This window comes from Primulina tabacum, chromosome 4, assembly GCF_025594145.1.
Source record: "Primulina tabacum isolate GXHZ01 chromosome 4, ASM2559414v2, whole genome shotgun sequence".
Classification (NCBI taxonomy): Eukaryota; Viridiplantae; Streptophyta; class Magnoliopsida; order Lamiales; family Gesneriaceae; genus Primulina; species Primulina tabacum.
Window position 1 is genome coordinate 19,291,737 of NC_134553.1, and position 21,305 is coordinate 19,313,041.

A 21,305-nucleotide genomic window follows, 5' to 3' on the forward strand; every position below is an offset into this window, starting at 1 on the left:
GAATCAGCTGGGCTGAGGATATTCTTGGGGCAATACTGCAGGAGATTTACCCAAAAGAACTCCAGGACCTCTACTCAAATGGATATATCAACTCTGATGGAAGCATCATTTCCACTATTAATGGTCAGTTGGTGACCATTTCTGAAGATTCTTTCGGAGAAATCTTTTCATTACCTTCTGATGGACTGGTACACCTTGCTGATGTTAAAGCATCAGATATTGAAGAAATACAAACTGCACTCTCTGCTGATGGACGGAAAATCAAAATTTCCGATCCTAAGAAGGAACTGAAGCATGAGGTTCAGTTGCTGGCTGATATCGTAGCCAAAGGGCTATTGGCTAAGGCAGGATCGTATGCCGCCCTGACTTTGGAAAAGTTTCAAGCTATTACGGTTATTATGGCTGGAAGAAAATTCAACTGGAAGCAACTTATTTTCAGTATCTTGAAGAATACGTTTTCCTCCACCAAGCAATCCAAAGGATTTGCAGTGCCGCTGAGCTATTTGATGAAAGTCAAAGGGTTGGTGGCTGATGATTCGAAGCGATTATCTAAATTCAAAATTTTCAATGGGAAGAATGTTCTGCCACCCAAGACTAAATTAGATATCTCTCCTGATCAGTTCGTGAAGATCAAAAAGGAGATTGAAACGCAACATGCTGCTCCAAAATCAGTTAAACAGACCAAGACATTGGCTCAACTGAAGACAGTTAAAAGAAAACTGATTATCAGTGAATCCGATTCCGAGAAGATGCCCTCTCCAAAAGTTGACAAGAAACCAAGAACACAAAAGACAAAATTACCAACCACAGTAGAATCTATTCCTACTGAAAGGCTGAAATCTTCGGATGCCCAACAGCCTATCAAAGCAGTTCATCTGAAGGTCATCCCACCAGAAATCTCAGCTGGTGCAACAAAGGAAACAGTTAGGATCAAAGCTCCTCTAATCCATATCAATCGTCCTGCTGTTCTAGCACCTGCCAGACCCAAAGGTATAAAGATTATAGAACTGGTGGATACTACTCGTACTGGATTGGAAATTCCAAACATCCTCAGTACTGAAAAAGGCAAGGGCAAATTGATTGAAGAGCCCAGGCCATCCAATCCCATTCAAACTCATATTGACCTTGTTTGGGAACAGGTTAATAATTTTGCAGCATCAAAACTTCAATCCTATGATGCCTGGACCGCTTACAGAACTCAGATTTTTGCTAAGCAGCTGAAAAAGAAATCCCAGCTGAACAAGTTTATCAAACTGGAAGCAATTGTCCTCAAGATGGTCAAAGCTGCCACAATTGTTCAGGCTTTGGAGAGGAAAACCTATTTTTTTGACCAAATTCGAGCTAAGAAACTATCTCAACTGCTTGAGAAATTGAAGGCAAACTACATTCCCACCAATCCAACTGCTTATAATGATCGAGCTGTGATCACTCAACTAGATACAGATCTTACTAGCTTGCAAGCTCAGATAAAAGTGTGGGAAATGGATCAGGAGTTAGTTTTTCTTGAGAAAGCCTCTGAAGAAGAAGAAGAAGAACCCTCCTCTCAGCAGAAAGAGCCACCCTCATAACAAACTATTGTTACAACTGAAGAAACAGTTCAGGATGTGCCACAATCACCTGCTGTGGAACATCAGCTGTACTCTGAAGCCGAGTTGAATTTTGCCAACATTGATGAAATTATTCAAGCAGTGGTGACAGAATCTGTTATTAATGAACCTTTATCAGTTGATCACTCCGCTGATCAAGCAGCTGAAAAGAATACCATCTTAACTGAAGAGCCAGTTAAGGACACCATATATGAACCAAATGATCCAAGAATGATGTCAGCTCAATCACCAGATCACCAAATTGCTGAGAATCTGAAGGCTCTATTGCCTACTTCTGACAATCCTCCAATATAAAGAGTCAGTTCGAATCTCATATGACTATCAAGCAGAAGCATCAGTTCATGACTCACTAGCTGAAGATCCTGCAAACTCTCACATTCAGCAGGAAAGCTCAAATGCTGAACAACATCAGTCTTCACCTCATCTGGTCCAAGTGGCAGTAACTGAAACAGATGTTCCAGAACCGAATATTGCTGAAACAATGATATCTGAAAGAACCATGGTGGTTTTTGATCAAATATCACAGGAATCTGGAGCGTCGGATCAGCCAAATCTTAACTCCGCCAAAGATCTTGATTTTGTTCTTGCAGAAATTCAGGAAATTCAGCATGATATACATATAGTGATTAATGATCTGTACAAGATTCAGCATACTCAATTAGAACATTCTCTGAATCTAGAACATTCTAAGGCATTCAACTCAGAGAAACTGAAAGCAATTCAAGAAGCCTTAAACTCTCTGTTTCAATCAATGGAAGCAATTAAGAAGAACAAAGGTTTGGCTGAGAGTCTCTCCATCACTCAAGACGTTATCAGCAAACGAGTTGAAAATCTAGAGACGCTTGTAACAAGAAAAATAGACTCGTTGCAAAACACAATGCTCTCTGTTGTCTCTAGCATATCCACTACTGTCAATGTTTTATCAACAGATGTTCGGAAAATTCTCATTGAAGATGGAGTTGTTTGACAAAAAGGGGGAAGAGATCAAAGAGATTCTAGAACAACAAAAGAAATCTTCTCGTTGAAGAAAAATCTCTACAGATTCGTGTAGTCCATTATTCAGTTGATCAATCTCTTATTTTATCTACAATGAGTTCAGACGTTCAGTTATTATTTACTTAGTTTTGTCAAACACCATAAAGGGGGAAATTGTTGGAAACTAAATTCCGGCGTTTGACAAAATATGAACCAACTGATACGCGCAATTATATTCAGCAACTGGACTTAACAACTGAAATCAGTTGATCTAATAAAGAAAACTGATCAGTTGAAAACCGATCAGTTGATACATTCAGTCCGTATGCTTTTAAGTTAAGCATCCTTCAACTGAACATGTCTCGGGAAAGAACATTCAACCGACAAAGATACATAGAAGACTGCAACTGAATATGAAACGCCGCACTTCAATCAATACAGCTTAGAACAACGCATTTCGGCTAAAGCAGTTAAGACGCCGCATTACAATAAATGAAGCAAACAATGCCCAAGATATAATGAAGTGGCAATCAATGGATACAAAGATTCAAATATATCTCAAGTTACCGATGGAAGGGAAGCTTATAAATATGACAGAAGAACAGCTAAAGGAGGAAGAAGATCACTCTATTCAAAGCTTGCTGTTACTCTGCCAAAATCTTAGCTCACTCTTACTTGGTTTATTCGTAGCAGTCAAGGATACAATTTGAGCTCACTAGCACTTTGTAATAATCATTAAATTCGATAGTGCTAAGATCAGTTACGCACTGAGAACATTTTGTAATACTAAGAGTTTCAGCTTTTGGCATTGATAAGTCCAAATCGAAGTGGGTCAGTACAAATCTTGTATTCGATCAAAGTCTTTTAGTGGAAATCCTATCCTTGAGATAGAAGGGGTGACGTATGAGTAATTGAAATCTCTGAACATCCAGAAACAATCCTTGTGTATTTTATTTCAGTTTTGTATTCTATCTTTCAGTCAGTTACTTTCCGCAACTACTTTAGTTTAACTGATTGTCATTGACCAGCAAGATTCCGAGAATCAGTTTGTCACCAAACTGAACTCAAAATTCGAAAAGATCAGTTTTAATTGTGAGTGTTTATTCAACCCCCCTTCTAAACACTCTTGATACGTTAATCGATCCTATCAAAGTTGCACATTATATACCCTATAGCATGAGTAGTACATACTTGAAAATGGCACAGTTGTATATACGAGAGATTATACGGTTGCATGGGATTCAAGTGTCTATTATTTCTGATAGAGACCCTCGGTTTACTTCTCATTTTTGGGAAGGATTGCAGACTGTGATGGGGACAGAGTTGAGATTGAGTACGGCTTATCATCCCCAGACAGATGGTCAAACTAAGCGTACTATTCAGACGCTGGAGGATATGTTGCGTGCTTATGTTATGGATTTTAAATCTGTTTGGCAGTCATCTAATTAGTGGTGTTTTTGTATAAAAATATCTATCAGAGTAGTATTCAGATGGCTCCATTTGAGGCATTGTATGGGAGACGTTGTAGATCTCCGTTATACTGGGATGATGTCGATCGAGCTGCAGTTACCGGTCCTGATATGATTCATGAGATGGAACATAAAGTAAAGTTGATAAAGCAACGATTGAAAGCAGCTCAAGATAGACAGGCCGCATATGCCAATAAAAGACGAAGACCCTTAGAGTTTCAGCAGGGCGATCGAGTAGTTTTGAAAGTTTCTCCTTTTCGTGGCACAGTGCAATTTGGTATGAAGTGAAAGTTGGCACCGAGGTATGTTGGTCTGTATGAGATATTGCAGCGGATAGCCACTTTGGCTTATCGATTGGCTCTACTCCATCTTTTTCTAGTTTTCGTGATGTGTTTCATGTGTCGATGTTGTGAAAGTATGAGCCAGATCCTTCACATGTGTTGAATATTTCTGAGGTTCAGTTAGATCCTGACGTGTCTTATGTTGAGAGACCAGTTTGTATTTTGGATCGATCTGAACGGAAGCTTCGTAGTAAGCTTATACCGATGGTGAAGGTTCAGTCGGAGCATAGATGTGTTGAAGAGGCCACTTGGGAGACAGAGCAGCATATGAGGGAGTTCTACTCCTACTTATTATGATGGTATGACGTATCTTTTATGTATGCATGTTATTACTATTGTTGATTAATTTCGGTGTTGAAATTCATTTAAGGGGGGTAGAAATGTAATGCATGAAGTAAATATCAAAATTTGTTGATTTAGTAATGTGAGATTACTAAATAAATTAACGATTTTTAAATAATGAAATATAATATATTTTGGTCATATGAAGTCCAAATGATTTAAGATTTGGATATAACGTAAAAGACTCAAAAATATAGAAGTTTCATGTTTTGAGTTTTAGAAAATTTGATTGTTTGACTAGTCCAACGAGATATACCGATGTTAAAAATGTTAAATATTATATATTATATTATATTATATTATTTTATTAATATAATATAATATAATATTAAAAAAAGGAAAAAAAAGAAAATGAATTGAGTCGATGGAATTCATTCAAATATGAATTCCACCTAACTCAACAGAGTACATTCGACAGAGAGACGAGAAAAGAAAGGAATATCATTTTAAATATTCTTTTAGATCGTGTGACTTATCGGTTTATCCAATCAACAAACCGACTTCAGTTCTGGGATCGTTGACACGAGATCTTCGATTTGATGTATAAATTTATATTTTTTGTGATGTTTGAAATTCGTTGATTTTTGGAATAAATCCGATAAATTGTTAAATCATATGGAAATCGAAGATTGTTGAATATTATTTGATTTTAACGAAGTAGAGAAGATTATAGTGGTGTTATTTTCAATTATTCCCAATTTATTATAAATAGGGATTTTTAATCGTTGGATTGAGATTGGAGAGTTGTTTGTCAGTTGTTATTAATTCTGATTATATATTCGGAGTCTACGAAGTATAGGCTCACGTTGATATAAAGTTTTTCGTAATTTGACGGGTGTTGTAAAATAGTATATTATTTGAAGTTAATTAATTATGGTGTATTTGATGATAGTATTATGAATTAAATACATCAAAATATTAAATTGTTGAAAAATACGAATTTATAATCGAGTTTTATATTTTTTTGAATTAATTGTTGTTGGGCTATTTGATGTTATATGTTGAGCCTATTATGATTGTGTTGATACGGTGACAATGATCTGATATTGTTGTTGAATTATTTAGATACATCACAAGCCTCAGGATCAAAGAAATAGCCAGATTTTATATACTCGATTATCAGGTATGTATTGACGTACGAGCATACATTATTATTGTTTAGTATTGATAAATACTATTGCGTTGAACGATGGTAAATAATCGGAATTGGGTGATTTGATATTATATTTGCTGTTGTTTATTACTGTTGATGTTGTTGGCTGTCATTGTTGGGAGACGTCACATTGATGTTGTTCGTTCAACGATATTGTTGTCGAAGGAGTTGGGGTGCGACGTATCGTTGATGTTATTCGTTCGACGATATTGTTGTCACCGGTGTCGGGGTGCGACGTATCGTCGATGTTGTTGTTCTTTGGACGATATTGCTGTTGCCGGAGTTGGGGTGCGACGTATCTTCGATGTTATTGTTGCAGTGTGATGTTGTTGATGGCTGATTGTCCAGAAACGACAAAGGGGGTATTTCTGTTATCATTTCAGTTATACCTTATGTTGTTGTAATATAACTGTTATATATTACGATGATGATTGTTGTGTATGCTCACCATTGGGGGATGTTTCTGTTGGACAAGTTACAGGATTATGGCGTGAGATAGGATAGTGGTGAAGGACTAGATGTGTCTAGTCAAACAGTATTGTAGTTGATAGGATATAGAGAAAATATAGCTTATTGTCTTATTTGAGTTGTATGTGTGTATTTATTATACTGTTTCTGCTACACTGATGTAGATAGTGTGATGATTGCACTATTTTGTCGTATATGCATTATATTATTACGTCGTTGAAAAGAAAATTTTTATGTATACGACGTCACATGTTGTATGACTACGTGGCGAGGTTTGGGGCGCCACAGGAGGGTTTGGCTGTTGGGGGGCTGCGACGTCTAGGTGGGTTAGGATGGGTCCAGTAGCATGCCTCGGGTTCAGTTAGGATTCTGTGAGGGTGGCCGAGGATCTGGTCGAGTGGCTAAGGGGCTGGGGTCGAAGCTAGCCTAGGATCGAATGACACTAGAACTAGGACTTTTCTGCAGAAAAATACAGCAGCTTCCTAGGCATGATCGAAGGTCTTGTTGGCATTATCGAAGTTCTTGTTGGGCTTGAATTGGGTTGAAAATGGTCTATTTAGGTGTTATTAAGCCTTGGTTCAAGTTTGGTAAAGTTTCATTAAGTTTCGAGTCAATACGAGTCAAAACCAGGATTTACATCTAAGTTTAAAAATGAGTGGAGGAAGTTATCGAAAACCTAAATTTTAAGCCTAAGAAATATTTATGGGAGTGTTTTAAGCTATAAGGATAAGTTTGGGACGATTTGGGACGTCGTTCCGAGGTCTAATGATAAATATGAAAAATTATGCTTCTAGGGGTAAAACGGTCATTTTACACAAAAATTGGTGGACGTCCTGGCAGTGCCCTGAATGCTATAATAAATATTAATGAAATTTTATGATGAAACATTAATGCTAAAAGACGTGTTGCATGCTTGATTTAAAAGAAAAATGATTTATATAAATATATATATGTAAATATATACATATATATATGTATATATATGCATGAATTTTTATAATTGATGAAAATATGAAACGTTGGAGGAGGTAAAGTGATTTAGTTGATGGTATCCCAAACGAAGATCTATCTTAGAGAAAATCGAAGCTCCTTGCAGCTGATCAAACAAATCCTTGATTCTAGGTAGGGGATACTTATTTTTTATAGTGACTCCGTTCAGCTCTCTATAGTCAATGCAGAGTCGCATACTACCATACTTCTTTTTCACAAATAAAACATGTGCGCCCCACAGAGAACAACTCAGGGCGAATAAAACCCTTGTCCATCAACTTCTGAATTTGATCTTTCGGATCTTTCATCTCAGTTGGTGTTAGACGATATGGTGCTTTAAAAATTGACAATGTACCCGACATTAACTCAATGGAAAATTCCACCTCTCCGTTCGGTGGTATTCCATAAACGTTCTCAGGAAAGAGGATAGGAAAGTCTCTGGCGACCTTAACATCCTATAGCTTCTGACTGTCCGGAACAAGGTACTGAAATAACGCTTGCTAGAAAAGCTTTGATGCCTCGTCTCATAAGCTTCCTCGCACAGATGCAGGAGATTATATGCAGCATTTGCTTGTTCTTTGCTGCCTCAAAGACAAAAGATTTCCCGCTGGGCGGTCTAATAGATACCGACCTCTGTCAGAAATCTATCGAAGCTCCATTCGATACTAATAATGATGTCAAACACAGGCATCGAGAGTACGATGAGATCTGCCTGAACCGCATTCTTCAGTAAACGAAGCTCCAGATTCCTCATAATGCTCGTGGTAACTATCTGATCACCAGAAAGAATGGAAACTTTAAACCCCAATTCCATATTCTCAGGTATAATCTTCAGTCGCTTGACAAACGTCTCGGATATAAATGAGTATGTAGCTCTTGAATATAGCAATGCATAGGTAGCTACACCTGAAATAAATATCCTTCCTGCTGACAAATACACCATCAAATCCAATCGAGTCGAAAACTTAAAATTTTTTTTATCATTAATCACCAAAAATTCTTGAAAATTTCAAATTTCATCCTTATTAAATCTAAAAAATGCACAAATTTTCCCAAAATAAGTTTTGAAAATAGCATTTCAGCTCCTTAAAGTTTCGAAATTCTCCAATTTGGCTCTTAAAATTTCGAAAATTGCACCATGTGCCTAATAAAGTTCGAACTTAATCAATTTAGGCCCTTACTTCTCTATTCATTGTTTTGATCCTTAAAATTCCAAAAATTACGGAAACAGCCCCTGCTTTCTAGAATTTACCAAACAGCCCTGAACTTCTCAAACTTGCAATTAATCCCTGAATTCTCGGCCTTGTGCATTTATTCCCTCAAGGCTTTAGCCCGTTAATTCTCGATTTATGCAATGTAAGCCTCATACTTACGTTTTCTTCAGTTGTTAAGCCTTAAATTCCTTAATTGGTTCAATTCATCCCCTTACATTCTTAAAGCTTATATTTTATGCTCAATTTCTATAATTCCCAATGTCATCCCTTAAATTCAACTAAGATAATGCATGCAACCTAGTTTCTTCTAAGTTTCTTATCAATTCCACTAACCAATTTAACATTTCATGAAATAAAAGCAATGTAAGAATGTTAAGCAGTTAGGTTACCAGTTATCAAAGTCGTGTCTGGCTCTGTTTCAGCCTTCTCACCATGCATGACATATGCCCTACCAGTAGTAGGTCCCTTATTCCTCAGACAATCTGCAGCTTTATGGACCTCCTCCTTGCAAATGAAGCACTTAAATGATCTCCACATGCATTTGCCAAAGTGTGGGCTGATTGCACTCCTTGCACAGTGACATTTCTTCAGGTTTTGGGGCAGCTTCAAACTGTGGTGGCTTCTACTTCCCTGTCCTTGGGGCTTTTGCTGCTTCTGAGCTATGGTAGGTACTGTAAACTGCCTTTCGATTGACTAAGAGTTCTGCTGATTCTGCTGCCTCTTGTGCTGCATTTCAAAATCTATATCCTTCAAGGCTTGTTCAGCTTGAAAAGCACAAACAATGGCAGCTGTATAATCCGTCGGTCTTATCAACATCACATCTAGGTGAATAGTTGTTGGAGGCCATCCAAGAAATGCCTCAGTTTCTCAGCAGCATCTCTAGCAAAGAGGGCATGAAGTGACAACCCATATCAAACTTCCTTATGAACTCAGCCACATACGTGTCTCCATGACGGAGATTCATAAACTCCCTCTTCAAGCGTCGTCTGATGTCAGCAGTGAAATACTTCTCATAGAATATATCTTTGAATCATACCCAAGTAAGGGTGGCTAGATTGACAATCTGCTCCGCTCTTTCCCACCAAAGAGAAGCATCATACCGTAGCATATAAGTAGCACACCTAACTCGATCAGCATCTCCTATATTCAGATAACGGAAGTGCATTTCAAGGGATCTGATCCAACCCTCAGCAACAAATGAATCAGTGGTACCTGGAAACTCATTCGGATCCAGCCTCCTGAACTGATCATACACATCATGATGTGGCCTCGGAGCATGCTGAGCCTGCTGCTCAAAGAAGCGTGTCATACCCTCCAGCACTCTAGTAGCAGCATCCCCATTGGGAAGTGGGGTGCATTCTCTCTACGATCCTCATGAGCATCAGTTTGTCTATCAGTACTAGGTGTATGTTTATGAGGTATTATATCTGAACGTATTCCAAATTCTAATGTAACTAACATGCAATTAAATCTAAGCGTCAAACCATTTAGCTAATAGGAACCATTTATCGATCATCTTAAACATAAATCCCAATTAACTTCAAAAAGCATTTAAACATGTAACTTAAGCATATAAATTATGTAAAAATACATGTGCCATCATAAAAATCATTTAAAGCATTTAAACTTACATACTTGAGGCAGGCTTACTGAGCTTTTCTGGAACTAGTGGTGACACAACCCTTTACAAGAACATTGCTCTGATACCGACTGAAAACGTCTCTAACTCATTTTTCTTTAAAATGTATTAGATTTTTGTCCCTAAAATCTTTAGGTTTCGGCCGAAATATACATATACATAAATACATACTTTTGTACCATTTCAAATAAAATCACCATCTATTTTACTCAAAATCCAAAAATGCAATAAAAGTCGTAAAATCGTAAAAGTCAAATCAAACCTAAAGCTAGCACTTTTCAAAAAATAGAAGAAACATCTTAAACCCTCTGAAAACCACTTATAAGCATAAAAGTCATCAAAATATTTAAAGTACTGTAAAATCAAAATTGTGCGGAAAACTAGCAATACATAGGTCCTCAGGTTAGTGCCACATCCACCCAGCCAGTTCATTCATTCAACCCTCCTATCTCAACATCAAAATTCTTATCTGCATCATTCACACCTAGTGAGTCTACTGACTCAGTAAGCCTTAACCATAGTAACAAGTAATACGTATACATCCACATGCAATAGTGAAACTACTTTTAATAAAAATAGTATTTTTATGATATGCATAAACTTAAACCTTTTATTTCATCATATACTTTTCCTTTCATCAATATTATGTATTATCATGGTACCAGGCATCGAGGACATCAACGACACTCTCACCTGTCAACTGAGCCTTAGCCTTACATGTCCTAGTGTTATTTTGTATTCGTGTTCGTGTTCGTATTAGTCACAATCAAATCACCTTCCTCAAAACATTTTATCATATCAATCACTTATAAAAATTCATGCATATAACATTTTCTAGAAACCAAGCATGCGACTTATTCTTTAACATTTTACAATTTTCATCAGAAAATTCCATAACCTCTCAAAATAAACATTTTAACCTTTCTTATAGCATTCAGGACACAGCCAGTATTCCTAACATTTTTCAGATGTAAAATGATTGTTTTGCTCCTGAAACCTTAACTTCTCCATTTTACCATTGGACCTTAAAACGACGACTCGAATCCATCCAAACTTACCATAACACCTTAAAATACACTCATAAACATTACTTAGACGTAAACTTAAGCTCCTTGACTAAATTCGTAATTCATTTTAAAATTTGAATCGAAATCCCGATTTTAACCCAAATCAACTAGAAACTTAAACAAAATTTAACCATAGCTTACTAACACCTAACCAACCTTTTTACAACCCAATTCAAGCCATTTAATCGGAAAAGCCTAAAAAACTATTGAATTTCTGCTCTTGTTTCGAACCAAACCCCAGCTTTAACAACTCCCAAGTTCATTCAATCCTAGGCCTTAACTAACGTGACCAGCCCCTAATCAGCCATCATAAGACCTAGACCGAACCCTTAGGAACCCTTCTGGACCAAGACTACATGCCATGCACAAGGACGTGCATGAACCAACCACCCACGTGCGGCACCATGATCGTGAATCATGGTTGCGCCTCTACAGCCCTCACTAGTTGTACTAACCTTCCCTCAACCCATCTAGGACCACTCCACAGCCCTCTTAGGGCCCCTGGACATAGCCCTCAACTGACGCACATAGCCGCACCCTCCAAAGAATCAACCGAGCCCTAGTTCCCCATAGAACCCAAATCGTATAGCCCCTATTTCCTTGAACCATACTAGGCCTACATCATGCACCTAAGGACACTTAAACTTCGCTGAAAATCTCCCCTTCTAATTGCCTTACCTTGACAGCCCCTTTGTGCATAAAGAAACATCAAGAATCATGCAAGAACATCAAGATTTCCATGTATAAACCCTTAAAAACGAAAATACTAAAGTGCTTTTAGATTTTTCATGCAAGAACACATATTCACAAATAATATGGTATGAATGATGGAAAGGAAGGAATAAGGCGTGCTTTTGCGTTATTCACGCACGAATATTCAATTCTAGACACGAATGGACGTTGCCGGAGAGACAGGGAATCCTTGCTTCGTTTTCTTCCTTCAAAACCGATGTGAAGAAGCAAAAACGTGGGTGTGTGTTGTGGAGAGAAAAGCCCTAGGTTTCTTGTATGATATGAAGTGTTTTGTGGTTTAGAAACTCCATCTTTTGATATAAATAATTGGGTAGCGAGTTAGGCCCAATAACCTTGGTATAATAGGTTCATTATAATGTAAGAAAAATATCTTGTTTAGGAAAGTTTTCGAAAATAATAGCTGAGCCTCCAAAAAGTCATTGTTTTCGTCAAAAATCGATTACCGGTTTAAAATACGATTCGGCATGTAAAAACACCTCAAAACACCATTTTCAAAAATCACTTATTAATATGTCATATATTAAATAATTAAAAATAATAATTTAATAAAAATATTTTCCCTTTAGTCTCCGATCTCTGTTCCTCGGTCGCTTCTCAAATAACCTTTGAAAACACAGTTTTATGCATTTTAATAGAAAATTACATTTTAAACATGTAAACATGCCTACAACATTTAATGAATGCAATTAAAATAATTTAATTAAGCATTTTCGGTTTTTTAAATTTGCATTTAGTTATATTATGTTATCGTATTTTGAGACCTTACACGACCACGTGGGAAACCGTGTCTTTTGTTTTATGTCTAGTGGTTCAATCAAAGCACTCATAACAGAGGTTGTAGTGCGTTACTATATTAGGGATGTCATGCATATAAAAAAATGACGTCATGGTATTTTTGTTTTGTTTTTTCCCCTAATTTCTAGTTATAATAAGATTTTTCATTAATTTTTACAATTTTGATATAACTCTTATATGAACATGATATTTTCAAATTATAGTATGACTCTTATTATTGTTTTATAATTATTGTATTATCTTTTTTTGACGGAGTTATTGTATTATTTAAGTACGCAACACTTTCGCTGATGTATTAGTATATTTTATAAGTGTGTATGATCGATCACATATTCAAGAGGCCAATAGATTTCACGGCAACGGTCAATTCATTGACAAGGGAAAGAGATGGAGTTTCACATCCTCAATTCGAGGATGTGATAATTATTTCTCGGTTATTAGTTTAAAGAAATATACTTTTTTTATCACATAATATATCAATTAGTGGATTCAAATACAAAATTTAACTACATCAGTTTAAGAAGTTTAATTTTACGTAAAAATTAACCAATACTCATTTAAGAATGAAAGGAAATAAACCCTCGTAGTATTCAATACAATCTAAATATGCTCACTACATATATCCGATGCATTCAAAATATTATAGTTAACTGTATAAATCAATACTTCACCTGTTAACTTGTACTTCCATTTAAACCTGTAGAAATACCCGATATATGTTAATCAAATATCTATATTCGGAATGCATCAGACACAATCTATGGAAATGTGGCTATTTTAGCAATGTTGGGTTTAAGCAGATGAAAGAGAACAATTACATGAACCATGATTCGTGAACTAACTTGGATAATCAAGCAAGGAATATATATATATATATATATATATATATATATATGAAAAGTTCTAACAACTGATTAAAATGAAGCTAATGATGGCCATCAGTACGGCTAACTTCAACTGGCTATATCTAACCTGGAACCATTTTTTTGGCAAAAATTTGAGTAGAAGTGATCTCTTTCAATCTTGAAGCCCACGTGGGCTCAATGGAGTACCAATCCAATTGCGGCAAGACCTCCAGTTCTTCCCTCCCGAACTTCTGAATTTGAAGATGTTTGAATTCACTGTGAACTTATTTAAGAATCGCCCTCTAGGGTTTGAAGCTGCGGGTGCAATTAAATCCAGAAGCCAAGATTTTGTTCCTCTAAAAATATAGAAATATGCGGTAATCTAGAACTACGTAAATGTAATGCATCCCTTTGATTGAAAAATATCATGTTCCGCATGGAGAACTAACTGTATTTGATTGTTAAGAAATTTTCTTGAAGGAAGAATCACAATCATTCTCATTTCCAGCAGCAACCTTCTTGTCATCTTGTTGCTCACCAGAAAATTTTTGATAAAATTGCAAAACCTTTGGATGTGCCTTGATTTTCTTGGGATTTAGGCCAGAAAGATGAAGCCCCCCCAAGCTCTTCACACGGGAGAGCGCAACATAGACCATTCCAAAGTCAAAGACTCGCAAGAGATTGGTATCAAGTTTTTCAAGAGTCATTCCTTGACACTTGTGTATGCTTAGAGCCCATGAAAGTATGAGAGGGATCTGCCTTCGTGCAGCAACCATTTTGTCCCCATCCAGAACGACCCATATCTCGGGCTCAACAACAAGCTCAGTCCCAGAGTCGAATTCTACCACGGGCAACAAACTGCCATGACTGCACATATCTGACAATTGATATTGCTTCTCGGAAACAGCGTAGAATTCTTTAACCGTACCTGTTGCACCATTCACAAGATTACACCAAGTACTTATATTTTTAGTTAGCATCACCCTAGCACCGACACAAAGTTCAAGCTCATCGGGTGCAATCCCACTCTTAAGTTGCCTGATCCATTGGTTCTCACCCAAATCTTCAGCTTTATAAACATAAACTTCCTGATCTAAGCTCTCCATTTTCATCTTGTTCACCTTCTCAACGTCTTCGATCCTTGGGAAGATTCTTACTGCTGAAGGATCCGGCTCATATCCAGAGCAACACCCTTCCAAAAGCTTCAAATCACCATCATCAATCTCCCCCTTTCTCATTCCCTGGAGTAATTTGATAAGAAGAGCATCAGATTGCCTGAAAACTTTTGTAAGTTCCATCTGCAAATCAAAACTTGAATCCCAACAATCAGCCTCAAAAGCAAACTCCTTCGCTACCTTCTTCTTTTTTGTGAGAATGGGTGGTAACTGAAAGAAGTCCCCACTAACAATCAGCTGCAATCCACCCCAACTTCGGTTGTCACCCTCACTTGCTTCCACCCTTATGCTCCTTGCAACATGTTCAAGATTTTCGAAAAGTATAGCATCTACCATGCTTGCCTCATCGATAAGCAACGCCTTCGCCTTCTTCCACCGGTAGCAAGCCCTCTTATCCGAAAGAACCCTCTCGAGCAAACTTGCACGATCAACTTCACCTAATCCAATCCCAGCAAATGAATGAAGAGTTTGCCCATTCAGGGCACAAGCAGCAACACCAGTAGGAGCAGTCACATAAACCTTAGACTTGCCATGTAATTTCTTGAGTCTCTTAATTATATGCTGGAGTAGAAAAGTTTTCCCGGTCCCAGCCGAACCCGTAATGAAGACAGACTGCCCATTACAAACAGCATCCAACGCCTTCTTTTGCTCATCCGTCCACTTAATTCTAGACCTTTTAGGAGTTTTAGAATCATTTTTACCAAAAAATTTCTTGTTCTTGAAAAAGAAAGGTTTAGCCAAGGATATCTTATTGGCAGGAGCAGCTTCAGTATTAAAGTATCGGCATGCTGCTACAGAAAATGAGAGCAATTTCATATCCTACTCTCTTCCTTGCACCAACACAACACACACTGAGCCCACGCACAAGCACTTCTGGAAAGTCAAGAATCTCTCCAAAATCTGAGGTTTAATAGCTCAAGACCCACATTCTGTAAAAGGAAAACGGAAATGACAAGTTTCTCACTTCTAAAATCATTAACACTTCACTCGAATCCATGATTCTACAATGAAACGATCCCAAAAAAAAGATTTGAACTTTCGAAGGAAACAATGCAGCGAAATTTAAACAGAGCATAATAAAGAGATTAAAGCATCGGGACACGGATTGAAGAAAGAAATCCGCTTACCAGATGTCGGATTTTTCTTAGACCGCTGCTGTTCCACAGCAGGAGCAGCAAGATTTCCGTTTCTAACCTAGAGGAATAGGGAAAACGAGAGAACATGAGTAAACGGGAAAATGAGGAAAATGGGAGTGATGGAAATTTTTATTAAAAACATGGCAGTGAATATAATTTATCTTTTTATTTAAAAAAAATTTTGTTTAAAAAATTAAATTTTTTTATTAGTGTATTTAAATTTTTATTTTAATTTGATATATAATAAAATTTATAATTAGTTAAATAAAAAACTTACTCGATCAAATCTTATTCAACTCAACTCAATTCACATTTCACTTCATTCCTTCCCAATCTTTGTAAAACATCTTCTTTTTCTCAACCCTCCTTGCATTCCTTTGTTTTGGTTTTTGGCTAACAATTAACAATGAGTCTACAAGTTATTCGTCTGCAAAAAATCCAGCGAGAGAATCATGTATTGGTAATAATTCATTTTTTTATTTTGAGGTGTGAAATCCATTGTTCTAGACCCAGGAGATTGGATCTAGCTGTGAAAAGCTCGATCCGAGCTGGTGTGAAGAGCTCGTGGGTCGAGCTCTTCACACTGATGAGCTCAGTGTGAGCTCGACCCAAAACAAAAAGCTCGACCCACCTCGACTCAATTTTTTAAATGAACAAACATTATTTAGTTTTAGATTTTGAAAACTAATAACATTTTTGTTTTTTTCTTGCAAATTTACTTCCCCACTAAACTTGGAAAAAATCAATTCTTTGAATGTAAGTTAACTTTAGGATCAAAATACATTGAGATTTGTAAGAAGATTGTATCATTTTTGAATGAGAAAGAGATAGATTATTTGGTTCAGCATACACAATCCGGTAATTTAATTATATGTGCTAAGGATTATAAAATTCGAATCAATTGTTATGGTTTTTGATGAGCAGACAAACTTATGACAGTGGATGAAATGAATTTTAGATGATATATCGTAAACGACCTTTACGGTTTTCATTGTTAGAGTATTGTTTGTTAACGTGCCTAAATTGTTCAAACTTTTATCATGTGATACATGAGGAAGATGAATTTTGGTAGAGAAATTTTGGTGGAAGAGATTGTATAGGTTTAGGGAATTTCATAGATAGAATTGATGAGTACGAGAATGACTCGGGGAGATATATATTGAAAAGTTGAAATTGGCATGTCTTTTGTTCGTGGCAGGTGTATTAGGTAGACAAAGAAAAAATAAAAATGATACAATAGATTTAGAATGAATTAGATTAGTTAATAACTTTGATAGTTTTATTAGCTATCCCTGTGGTAGAATAGCTTTCGAAGAAGTACTTTATGGACTTAGAACAGATCTTGAAACTAAGTTCAGAAGCTTTGAAAATTTGGTAGCACGCCGTGGGAATGATCCAGATTTCAGTGGATGTGGTAGCTTCTATATAAGTAGATTTATTCATCCTTTACAGGTAACTAATTATTGATCATTATATGAAATATCATTGTTATTTTATATCATACTAATACTAATAAATGTGTTTATTTTTTGTGCTATATTTTGGCCATTGAATATTTTCCAGCAATTGCTGAAGTGTTCGCTAGACGTCGAGAAGGTCTCAATGTACCGATATCTCGGATGTGTCTCATTGATTGACTAAGAAATGGAGTAAGAACCATTCCTCTTCCATGGACGACATGAACAAAGCATTTAAAAATGTATAAGTCAAGGTAAATGCAAAAATATATTCATTTTATTTACTTTTTGTATTATCTAATACATTTTTTGTTAATTGTTAACTAATTGTCATGTTTAATGTTAATGATTAATATAAGATATTTTGGGGATCCTCATTCCCAGTACGAAGAAGCTATTGTCTATGCATTATTTGACTGGCTACTTTGTTGATTCCAATAATATGGTAATCAATCGCATTACGGAGTTGATTAGCCAGGGTATTAAAGTAGTCTGCAGTAAAGATCTATTGGGCGACGCAGAGGATGAAGTGAGTGTACAGACTGAGGAACATTCCTCGACAATTTATATATACATACTCAAGATCATATCGAGATAAAGTCTAAAAATCTTCTCGGCCATCTGGTGGTCCTTCACACATGAATCAACCGTCTCTTCCATTGAATGATATGCATACATCTATGCATAGAGATGATACATTTTTTGCAGACATGTATGACATTCGTTTGACAAGTTTGGATGATAAAGTTGCGACGATGCAAAAGGACCAATCCGAGATCATGAATCTATTGAAATATTTGCAGACTGATATATCGAGTTTGAAGAATATGTTTGGGAGATTGCCTCCAGTGAGTGGCAATGTTGGTAAGTTTTATCGATATTTATATGATTTTTAATTTTTAGTATGGAAAATGACAAAATTTTATGTATTATTGTCTCAGATTATGGCGAGACATCAAGGCGAACACACGAAGAGACTCCATTTATGAGAATAGATGAGGTGAATACAAATACACAACTCGTGAGCGATCCGTCTTTGACTCGTGCTTTTGAGAAAACTTTGGGTCATAAGTTAAGATTGTTCATGTAGAACCTGAAAATCAGATTACGTATAAGCCATGCATAATTGTTACTATTTAAATTAAAAATAAATTTTTAATTAAATATATGAAGTGTTTAAGTCATTTTAAATAATTTTAAATCATGATTATTTATTTTAAAAATAGATGGTTAGTTTTATCTTTTCAGGATAAATACGCGAGGGCGGACCAGAGTTGGAGATTAGAAGATAAGATTAATAATAAGAAAAATATTACTAAATTTAAATTAAGTCAAGGAATAATTTAATTTAAAGAAAAAGAATGTTCTAGGATTTATTAAATTAATTAGAGCTAAGTTGTTAAATAAATTCTTTTAGGTTCAATATTTAATTAAAGCTTAAATTAAAATATGTGAACAAATGAGGATGAATTAATCTAGGTATAATATATTCAAGAAATTAAACATAGCATTTAAATACTTAAATTTTAAACCATATAATGCCATGCAAGAGTTTATTATAAATTAATGTGTAAATTCATTAAAATGTATAATGGGTATTTAAAACCTTAAACAATTAAAATGCAAGATTTAAACCATAACATACCATGCAAAAATTTTAGGAATTCGGTCAAGACATTTTAAAAGTGTAGTAAATCCATCCAAGTCACCCTCAATGCTAATTAAGTTGAATTCATTCTCCCATTTTAATTCACTAATTGGTAGTAGATTCAAATACTATAATTCATATAATTTCCCCCAACCTATTAGACTATGAAATGAGCTTGAATGTGTAGCAAGAATTCGAATGACATGCAACGGCAGCTAGGAGAGAAAGCATTCAAATGCTATTCAAAGCTTTCACTTGTAACCTTCCACCTTAATGCATTTTATGGCATCTTTAACACCTCTTGTAACCATCATCTCCCTTACATAACATTCCTACATCCTATATACTCGAAAATATTCAGAAACAATAAACTACTGAAATCGTGAATTAGCAGCAAGGATGAGAGAATAAGAACAGCTACAGCTAGAGGAGGAAAAACAATTCAAATTTCATTCTATTCCTTCACTTGTAACTCTCAACTAAATGCACTTCAATGCCTATTTATCACCTCCTATAATACTCATCTCTATTGTCTAGCAATCACACACCATTACCTTCGAAAATAATCAGAAAAATATCAGCTAGAATCGAGAGAAAACAGCTGAAAAACAAGGAAGAAAACCAACTCCGACTCCGCCGCTCGTATTCGTCGTATTGATTTGTTTTTGTCAAAACAAATTCCAGGCATGTATATTGTTTATTTGCTCTTCAATCAAGTCCTATAGATATGTTTAAACCATTATATAAGCAGGATTCAAGAAAGAACACGAAAATGACAGCAAGTAAATTTGTTAAGAAAATTCTGTACAGGTCTCTCGGCCATGTTGCTTTTGTGATTCATGGTTGCTGAGTTTTGATGATTTCAGGATGTTGTTCGGTTCCAGGCATCCAAGGCTACTTCTAGGCATAATTTAGAATGTGTTAGAGTGTTTTTGGGTCATTTGTTTCAGTCCATACACGCACAAACAAAGAAATGACAGCAACTTTCCCTTAGGTGCAGAAATGAGTCACGGTTTTGGCCATTTGAGTGGTTAAGGTGTGTGTTCGAATCTTGGCTGTCCTAGGGACTGTAGCCATGGTTAGAACCCTCACTTATAATGTCTAGGACGTGGCCAAGGTGTCCTTTCAAAACTTGGTTCATTGTTCCATCAGATTTTTAAAACAGCAACACAAGCATCACTCGAAAATTTCTTTAGTTTCTGATTTGTGTGAGTATGGTTTCGGTTTTTTGGGTGTTGGATGGATTGTGGTTGGTTTCTAGCCCATAGCCATGGTTCATACAACTCTCCATCATGTCTAGATCGAGCCATGGTCGATTAAATGACCCTTGGAACGAGACAAGACAGTAACAGATTTCAATACAAAACACTCCACCACAAGGGATGCTCTCGGCTGGTATGATGTGACTGTCCTAGGCGGTTGCTTGGGTTGTGGTTGGCTTTTAGCCCTTAGCCATGGTCCAAGACATGACTTAGGATGTTGGTAAGAGTCCTTGGTCGGTGTTTCAAGCCAATGGTCATTAAATTTCAGAGTTTACACCACAAACACACAAGCTGCTACTGCTGTATTTTGACAGCAACTTTTAGTTTTGGTTTTGGTGCTTGTTTGAGTTCTTGGTTGGCTTTTAGCCCATGGCCTTGGACTGGACAGTACCTTAATGAGTTATAAAAGTCATGTTTTTGGCTGTTCGTGATTTGGTTGAGTTTAGAGGTCGTACGAGAATTTACGGTGCAATGTGCCAAAATGACTCTCGAAAGAGTGTTTTATGTTTTTGGATTCCATTCACCAATTTCGTGTACAGCTATCATCATGAACATTTTCCAGAATGTTAGGGGTATTTTTAATCATGGTTAAACGTTGGTTTAATGTTGGTTTGGGTTGGTACGAAGCCATGATTAAAAATCAAGTTATTTGTTCTAATCGTCTCGTTTTTGGTTCGATTGTCAAGTTTTGGTCAATATAAGATTTATTGCATGTGTCACATATTAGAATTAAGTCACAGCAAGCCTGGGAGCGATCCAACTCATCCGGTAAAAAAAAAAACAAAAATAAAAACAAGAGTATAAATATATTACGTGCATAAAAATATAAAATGTTTATTTTTGAGATATATGTGATATGTCTTGTGGCCACCTTATGTTTATGGGTTTGGAAGTCGGTAGGCGCAATCGAGGACCTCTCCACCCGGTGACTTACGACCGGTTTATGATTATGTATGGGTACGGATATTC

The 21,305-nt window shown here is 36.3% G+C and overlaps 1 protein-coding gene across 3 annotated transcripts; it reads right to left on the reverse strand.

Moving 5' to 3' along the window:
• Positions 1-13,930: 13,930 nt before the first annotated feature.
• Positions 13,931-16,081, reverse strand: LOC142543170 (ATP-dependent DNA helicase pfh1-like). 3 transcript variants are annotated; one of them, XM_075650253.1, is made up of 2 exons: positions 15,961-16,081; positions 13,931-15,762 (listed from the first exon to the last, which is right to left on the reverse strand). In XM_075650253.1, the coding sequence occupies exon 2, from the start codon at positions 15,647-15,649 to the stop codon at positions 14,120-14,122; it is 1,530 nt and encodes a 509-aa protein (XP_075506368.1). In that variant the 5' UTR covers positions 15,650-15,762; positions 15,961-16,081; the 3' UTR covers positions 13,931-14,119. The 3 variants fall into 3 exon arrangements, with proteins under 3 accessions (XP_075506368.1, XP_075506369.1, XP_075506367.1); XM_075650254.1 differs by having other exon boundaries at positions 13,931-15,706; positions 15,961-16,065; XM_075650252.1 differs by having other exon boundaries at positions 13,931-15,834; positions 15,961-16,065.
• Between the last annotated feature and the right edge of the window lie 5,224 nt (positions 16,082-21,305).